The 9,149-nt window shown below is 37.3% G+C and overlaps 1 protein-coding gene across 1 annotated transcript; it reads left to right on the forward strand.

Moving 5' to 3' along the window:
• Nucleotides 1–5,717: 5,717 nt before the first annotated feature.
• On the forward strand, nt 5,718–9,149 carry LOC104116521 (probable disease resistance protein At5g66900). The gene is made up of 3 exons (XM_070194135.1): nt 5,718–7,057; nt 7,339–8,038; nt 8,850–9,149. The coding sequence occupies exons 1-3, from the start codon at nt 6,835–6,837 to the stop codon at nt 9,052–9,054; spliced, it is 1,128 nt and encodes a 375-aa protein (XP_070050236.1). The 5' UTR covers nt 5,718–6,834; the 3' UTR covers nt 9,055–9,149.

Genomic DNA, 9,149 nt, shown 5'->3' on the forward strand with positions numbered 1-9,149 from the left:
AGATGTTATACTTTATTATATTTTCTAGTTTATGCTCATGCACTTATGACACCGGGTTTTGGGGGTTCCTACGGGTTGTTCATTATTTGTGGTTCGCGTAAATATTATTATCCACCCTATAAATTCTATTTCATACTATTTAATTAATGAAAATTATGATTTCAAGATGCTAAAATGAGCAATTAAGTGACCAATTACCGTTGACTTGCCTGACGACGGTGTTATGCGCTATCACGACTTTTAGTGGATTTTTGGTCGTGACAGAGTAGGTCCAGCTTTTTCAGGTCGACATGACAATACACATAACGCATATTGGTGAGGCGCTATGTTTCACGTGATAATGACTCTTTAGGGTACGAGTGGGTCCAACTTTTTCAGGTCGCCAACTTTTTTTGGTCGACATGACAGTACACTTAATGCATATTGGTGATGTGCTACGTTTAATATACAAGTTCGTGCAGTTTAGCTCTTCTTAAGTTGAACCAAGAGATCAATATTCAAAGACCATTTGAAGAACCATTACAACATCTATTTCATAAATGGCACTAACTTTTAATAAGTGGTTTAAGAAGAGGCAAAAAAGTGAAGGTGGTTCAAAAGATCCACATAGAACACGTCATTACACAATCGATCTCTACCTTGAAAAACATATGCTCGATTGCTATACTGATTTGGTTGATGACAAGTGGTATGATGTTCTACACCTCTTGAAAAATAAGCCTATCAATATACACATTGATCTCAAAGTTGCAGGGCACATTATTGAGGGAGATTCTAGAGATGGAAAATATACTAGCCGTTCATCATGCAATGGATGATCTTAAATGCCTGGAAGGAATAGAGGATCAGTATTGGGATTTATTCGAACAAGAAAAATTGCATAGAGACAATGATTATCCTGTTTTCCCAATAGTTATCGAGTGGGAGGGACTACCTAAATTTCTACCACAGACGTTACGTAGGAGTCCCATATTATTGTAGAAATCAAGAAAGTGGTCTTATTGATGATAGCGATGAAATACGAGAAATGTGTGTCAACTGGGACATAGATTATGATGCTCTCGGTATTGGTGCGTACAAGATATTGAAGAAGAAGAAGAAGACAACGACAATGAAATAGTGCCAGATAGTAACGATAATAGCGAATGAAAATTGTTATTTATTTCTTGGGGTGTATGTTAAATTATTGTATTGAATCTTTAATGCTAAATATCAATTAGCTTTAACCTCATTGGAAACATAATTTTATTTCATAAATTTTGCAAACTGAACATTTACACACATTTAGTACAACAAAAATACTGCAATAAAACACTATGTTTATTCTTGATAATTTGGCACATTGGATGAACTGCCACCTGGAGCTGAATTACCACTGCTTCCAAAACTAGCTAAAGGACATTTATGGCGGTCTTGTCCTGTTTAGGAAATATACCATATTTACGCGCATAAATAGTATCACCAACATCCATTTGGTTCCGTATCCGCATTCATTTTTGCACTTGTCGTTGATGCACAAAATCCTTGTTACACATAATTTTAAATGGTTCCGGCGACCAATAATGCCTAACACCCACTAGCTGCAATTGTCCAATATAGGTGTTTAAGTATGCAGCAACACTATATTCTTTATCAACGTACCTCGTTGCCACGAATTATGTATGTTGGAAGCACTTCATCGCATGCGAGCATTGCAAGTGATAGATTGACAATTTTCCAGAGGCGCATAATCTTTTGGCTTCATTGACGGTGTGTGTATTATTCCCGCGATTGTGATGCAAACTAGTTTGAACTTCAAAAATATTTCGCTCGCTGCAATACTGCAAAAATGAATGCCATTGTGCTCGCTTCCTATATTTCTCAAATCGTCTCATTGGTTGTGGCATAAATTCAACACCCATTTACATCAATGATGATGCACGTCTAGATCTTTCAACAAACCTCTCTGCCATCTGCTTGAATGACATCCGCACTATGGAAGTGACATGCAATCAACGTGCAAATTTTGATAACCCGTTGAAAGACTCTGACACATTTGTAGTCAGAACTCAGAAGTCCCCATCTTCTACCACCATCCTTATACAAAGTCCACTTATCAAGCTCTTATCGCATCAACCAATGATAGGCTTCTGGGTCTTCTTACCTAATTAATTCTATTCGCTTCCTGAATTTACACTCTTGGTGATCTGTTGCAGCCATCCACATTAAATCATATAAGTCCTTATTCGGATAAGCACTCTGGAAGTTGGCCTTCAAGTGCCTAATACAGTAACGGTGGTAGGCATACCGTTCCTGCCATGCACGTAAATTCTGTACAAAACTTAAAATACCACCATGCCAATCAGATATTAGACAAATACTTGAACGTTGTCTGACAACGTGCTCCTTCAAGTGTTTCAAATACAATGTCCATGTCTCTTGGCTTTCATTGGCATAAATAGCAAATGCTAGTGGAAATATACTTCAATTAGCATCTACTACAACAAAGATCAACAACTTAATATCATACTTTTCATGGACATGAGAGTCGTCTATGGGTATTACCGGCCGACAATGCGCAAAATCATTAATGGATGGTTTAAATTCTCAGAACACATATCTGAATATGTATTCTGGTATACCCGGACTCCGCTCAAGTTTTTATTCAATAACAGTCCTGGGGTCAAAGTGTTGCAATGCATCCATGTACCTGGGTAGAGCGGCAAAGGAGTTATCCCAGTTACCATAAATAATTTCAAACGCACATTTACGCCCGAGAAATGCCTTTCTTTTGGTAATGGTACATCCATATACCTGGTGGACAGATGTTATACACTCTTTGATCTTGTACCTTATGGACGCTTCAATGTGTGGAATCAAGATAATAGAAATCAAGTCAACATTCAAGTTAAAATGATTCCTACTGAATGTATCCATTTCACAAGTGTGGGTGCCAATGTATTTCTTCACAATCCACATATGTATTTTCAACTTTCTCGCACGCAGCTTCCAATTACAACCTTGAAACCATCTACGACAAATAACCTTGTATACTTCAGGAGATGATTCATGAACCACGATCTCACGACACTCTTTTATGTTGTACATTCGCACCGCGCTGCTTAGGCGCACATTATCAGCAAAAAGCATGCCCTTTGATAACACCGTTGCTCTAGATTCATCCCACATTATTGTTCGAATTTCATCAAAATTCCTTGTAAAGGCATCCACATCCGGTATACTTGGCAACTGATCAAGGTAGGGAATCTCCCTTGAATGAAACGATACATGGGACTCGTACACTCTTGGTCTAACGGGAGATGGAGCATGCTCCCTCGTCAAATCAGGTTCATCATTCTCGTCCTCATCATCATCACTCTCATCAGGGAAGGGTGTGTCATCTCCAGATTTATCAGCATTGTTGTCATAATCACTATCATCTTCCTGACTCTGTACATCTACCAGATCCCGATTAAATATGTCGTCTTCGGGCAATTGAATAAGGACAGGATCTTCAAGTTTCTCGTTTTTACTGCACAACCAATAAAATAATGAGTTTCTCAAATTCATTCAAACATTACATATAAACTTTATCACTTAACTTACAAATCATAATATGTTGATATCCCATGATGCACAGTATCTTATTGATGATGACTCTCGGATGGACCGACATGATCCAACACACCAAAACTAGGCATATTTTAACTGTCTGTTAGTTTATAACTTGTAAAATTCATATTTGACCGGTACCCCATGTGGAATATATGAGTGTTAATACAAATATAATACATAAAAATAAATATCGTAACACAAAGGGAAAATAAAGTTTACCACTCAGCTTGTGGATTATGTAAACTTGGGGAGAAATTATGTCCTTATTCCTCATTCGCCCGTGGAGATAAATTTAGATCTGGCCACACTCTTTCATCCGAAACTTGTTCAGATAAAACTGCTCCAAAAAAATCACCCGATGATTGAGGGATATCCCTATTTTGGGAACCCCAATATTGCAAACGTCTTCAGCCTTGACGTACATTTCCAATATTTTTATCACAAGAAGTTCCTGGTGTTCATCCGTAGTCCTCAAAAAAATTGTCAGAGTTTCATCGTCTTTGATGTTAAACTCAGCATAACAAGCAACCCCCTGCGGAGTAACAGGATACAGATATCTTTCGGAAACTTTAATATTAACCGAACGTTTGCTCACACTCATTTTTTTACATAACAAAAATGCCAATCTATCGTACTCCATTGTAAGTGGCAACTTAACATGACACTGTGGAGAACAACTATAACGTACTAAGTTATTCTCCACTACAACCTCATCCCCCAATATAATGGAACCCAAATTTTTCGTTCTATGGACATTATAACAAAATGTAAAATAACTTAACGAATAAATATTTCGGAAGATCTGAAGGATCTTGAATGGATTTTTACTAAATTCTGAAACTCCATAAATAAGAAAAAAATCAGTCCGGAATACAATTATTTGATGTATAGCGCATGCATTATACGTGCTACATATATATAGCGCCTATTATGCATGTGCTATACCCATATGAATTATTGATAGGTCAGTAAAGTATAGATGCATCAACAAAGTTCAAATATAATACGGTTATTCACCGCGTTGTACTTTAACGAACAAAAGTATCGTTAAGTTATAGTGCGGTGAATAACCACGCTATACATAAAATGGTAGTCCCTTTTTTTCTCACCTATTTTTTGTCGTTTGATTCCATACTCGTAGGAAGTTTCCAATTAATTTCTTGATGTGACATTGCAGAAAAGAGAATAAGCTTTTTTGAGTGAGAAGTATCTTGGAAATTACAGAAAGACTTTGGGAATGATAACGAAGAATACCATTGTGTTAAGTTTCCTTTAAGAGTATTGCTCACAGTCACACTCAGTGGTCAGTGGTGGAGCTAAAAGAGTTCAATCGAAACCTTCTTTTGGAAAATGATAAGCTAGCAAATCCTTTTTTATATATATACATATGAACTATTGAAACCCTTCGTAGGAAGAATGTAGCAATTTTGCATGTTTTAATTCCCAAGTCAGGTGTAGATATGGCGGGGAGTCTGGTAGGAGGTGCTGCTTTGGGATCCTCAAGTCCGTTATAGATGTTGGCGTAAGAGTTGCCACTTTCCGATCCAAGATGAACCACTTGAAAATGACTCTTGAATATATCAAGCCTGTATTTGAGGACATAGAGAATCTGAACAGGAAGTTGGAAGGCCGAGATCAAGAAATAGAACTGCTCAAGAAGCAGTTGCAGGACGGGGAGAAGCTCGTGCTCAAGTGCTCCAAAGCTAAATCTTACGACATGGTGAAAAAATGGCACTACTCTAGGAAACTGACCAAGTTGGAAAACTCACTCCTGCAGTTTTTTCAAATGCACGGGCTTCTTTGTGGGTGGAGAGACAGTAAACGTAGTCTTGGGATGACTGTTGAAAATAGTCAAAAATTGGATAAAATCTGCTCTTTCTTTGAAGAATCATCGCTGAATGCAGGGAGTTCAAGAGGATTTTCAGGATGGTCTGATGTACCTGAATTTATAGTTCCGGACTTTTTCGTTGGATTACAAGTGCCCCTTCAAGAACTAAAGTTAATGCTGCTAAAGAGGATATTGATCCTGTGCTAGTCATTTCTGCTTCTGCTGGCTGTGGGAAGACTACTTTAGCATCTAAGCTTTGTCAAGATGAAGATATCAAAGGTAAGGATGACATGTCACTTACTCATATATGGAGTTCAATTTATGTGTCTTGGTTTTCTTGTTAATTTGTTTCAAAAAGAATATATTTAGTAGTAAGTTTTTAATTCCAAACATTTATAAACTCGGACATGGAATGATTAGAACCACAAGATTCAAAGGCTATTTTTAGTATGTAACACACACCTTTAGTTTAAACTTTAAACCACTAGACTCAATCTGTTTACATTCTTAAAATTCGTGCTCTAAAATGAAACGGTGTGAGTATTTGGATTAGAGCATTGACTTTGTGACTTGTTTCTTTTAACTTATCCTGCTCATGTTTGTCAGTAGTATTTTGCATTGTCATTTCCACCATTCAGCCTTAAGAAATGGCACCCCTAATATGGGACCTGATCTTGTGGATAAGGTAACAGATATAATATCATAAGATTAGATTATTTTGTAGCCATCCTGATCACATGAAAATGCATGTCTGAAGCATAAACAGTGAAATTTTGTGTGTGTTGTAAAAGAACTTAGGATTGAGGCATAGTTGATTGATTTTATGGAAGAATGAATGACTCTTGTTCTTAGTAGGTTAACCAAATTCTTGAACAATATGTAATGTAGAAACATGTAAAAATTCTCTGTTCTGAGGGGTAGCATTAGTGCTGTTTTTTTTTATAGTTTTAACTGATGGCAAGCAATGGCAGGTCATTAGAAGTTGTAGTGGTTTTCCGCTGGCGCTTAAAGTTGTTGGCGGATCACTGTATGGCCAGCCTGACGCGATATGGATAAAAAGAGTAAGGATGCAGCCTAAAAGGAATATACTATTTGCTACTGAGAATGATCTATTTTGTTCCTTAGAAGTGAGCATATAGAAGAAGAGCAACAATTAGGGACAAGCATGTTCTGTCGCTAATTATTTCTTTACCTATTTCCGGCCATTATATCGTCCTTCTCCACTTCCTCGATTCTGTTGGCAAGAATTAGTTAATTTGATGAGGAAAGAGCAATGGCACATCATTCAGCAGAAAATTCCATTTGCTAACTTCTTTGTGTATCTAGTTTCGGCACTTACCAAATTACAGATATCTACTATTACTCTTAGTTGAATAGGTTCTTGATCTAATAGTATAATTATCAAATTCATTATGTTTTACAGAAAAGATGCACCTGCCTGTCTTGGATTGTATAATGTGCACTACATCACACAGCATGATCTGCTGAGAGAGTTGGCCATCCACCGGTGTGATGAGAAGCCAGTTGAAGAGAGAAGGAGACTATATGTCAACATTAAGGGGAATGACTTTCCCAAGTGGTGGTTTGACCAGAGACTGCAACCAGTACAGGCTCGGCTTTTGTCTATATTCACAGGTTTCCTCTCCCTTTCTATTCCCTAATAATGCTATGTTACTTTCAAGGATAGGAGAAGGTGGGAGTAGAGAGAAACTGCTTTTACTTCCATTTTTGGGAATATTGATTTTTTACTTCAAATTGTTTGGTATAGTTGGAAGGAAGAAAAAGAGATCGTTCTTTTTACTTCCTTCCCAAGTCAATATTTACTCATTCTCCCAACCTTCACTTTTTCTAACCAAAGGTAGCACTAACTCACTTCATTATTCTATCTATTATGACTCCGTAAATGTCACTTGCAGAGGAGACCTTCTCCATTGACTGGTACGACATGCAATTTCCGTATGCTGAAGTGCTAGTTTTGAACTTTCAAACAACGGTCTGCACCTACAAATTACCCCAATTTATGGAGAAAATGAGCCAATTGAAAGCTCTGATTGTGACAAACAATGGCTTCTCCCTAGCTGAATTAAGTAACTTTTCAGTGCTTTGCTCTTCGCCCAATCTGAACAGAATCAATTTGGAGCGCATCTCTATTGCATCCATATTTACAGGCAACCTTCAGCTCACAAATTTGCGGAAAATATCCTTGATCATGTGTGAGGTTGGGAAGGCATTTTCAAATTCAGTTGTTAAGATGTCTTCAATGTGGCCAAATCTTGTAGAGATGAGTTTGGAGTACTGCAATGACTTAGTAATACTACCTGCTGATATATGTGATCTTGTTCATTTAAAGAAGCTCAGCATTTGTTATTGTCAAGAACTAATTGCACTTCCTGAAGAAGTTGGAAAGTTGGAAAATTTGGAAATACTAAGGGTTCAATCTTGTACAAAATTAACCGAGCTACCAGAGTCCATTGTGAAACTTCAGAGGTTGTGTTTTCTTGATGTATATGATTGTGTAGATATGGATTCCATGCCAATGGAAATAGGTCAATTGTCTGTTAGTCCCGCCAATATTGCTGTATTTATAAATAATAATTCTGGAAAATATAAGTTATCGTAATGAAACAGTAATTAATTCGAGCCCACTGAATTCACAGTATTTTTTTAAGGAATTTAATCCCCTTCTAGTACCCAAGGTTATGGATTATTTCCTCCCAGGATAGAACGAATCACATACTGGTGTAGCGGTACTTCAAACCCCAGTGTTTCAATGAACACAAAGTTCGGTAGCAACTCACAAAGGAGTAGAAACTCAGAAAATCGTATGAAAATGCTGAGAGGAAGAAGTGCAATGTATAGTCAAAGTTGAGCGTTTTCAGTTTGGTGTGGTGTGTCTTTCTTCAACAGCTGCTGCACATATTTATAGCAGTCAGCTTTGAAGATGAACGACCCTCCACCCTCCATGGTGGAGCATGCACTAGCTTGTTTGTGGAGCAAGCACTTGGCCATGGTGGGAAGAGCATTAGGCGGCTGCTATTGCAGCTGGTGGTCAATACACGGATTGGAACATATCCGTTACAAATGCGGATAATCTTACGTTAATATTTACTATTAACAAATAAATTTGGTCCAAAAAATTAATCAATCAATCGATCATTTGACCAAATCCGAAGCCGAAGCCGAATCCAAAACAATGGCGCGATACTTGCTTTCTTCTTAATTCTTTAAGAGTTACAAGAAGAGCAATTATATATATACCCACCAAAAATCTTTTCCTCTTCCAATATGGGACAATGTCTCATTGTCAAGAGAGGGAAACTTAAAATTTTACTCAAAAAATTTATTTTTCCTCCATTTCTCATTCACCCTCATTTTAAGACTATTTCATCTTAAATAACAAAAAACCTCAACATTGTCTTCTTTACAGAATCTGCATGGGAAGTCGGCTGGGGTTCGATGAGCTTCCCCGTTCTGTGATAAATCTAGTGAAGTTGGAGCATGTCATATGTGATGAAGAAACTGCCTTGTTATGGGAACAGTACAAGGGATGCCTGAGAAATCTGAGAATCAATGTGCTAAAGGAGGATATCAACTTGAATTTAATTTGCTGCATAAATCATCATTTAATCTGATGTAACATTGTTTAAACGGCTCACTTTTGCTTGCTTTTGTTCTACTGGATAGTTGTGTATCTGAACATGCAGTTTGATTGGAATTATAATATATT

The sequence above is a fragment of the Nicotiana tomentosiformis genome, chromosome 2, assembly GCF_000390325.3.
Source record: "Nicotiana tomentosiformis chromosome 2, ASM39032v3, whole genome shotgun sequence".
Classification (NCBI taxonomy): domain Eukaryota; kingdom Viridiplantae; phylum Streptophyta; class Magnoliopsida; order Solanales; family Solanaceae; genus Nicotiana; species Nicotiana tomentosiformis.

Coding starts and splice junctions, on each gene's coding strand:
- LOC104116521 (XM_070194135.1), top strand. CDS start 6,835: ATGTTTTACAGAAAAGATGCACCTGCCTGTCTTGGATTGTATAATGTG. Junction 7,058..7,338: donor GCTTTTGTCTATATTCACAG/GTTTCCTCTCCC, acceptor TGTCACTTGCAG/AGGAGACCTTCTCCATTGAC. Junction 8,039..8,849: donor TCTGGAAAATATAAGTTATC/GTAATGAAACAG, acceptor TCTTCTTTACAG/AATCTGCATGGGAAGTCGGC.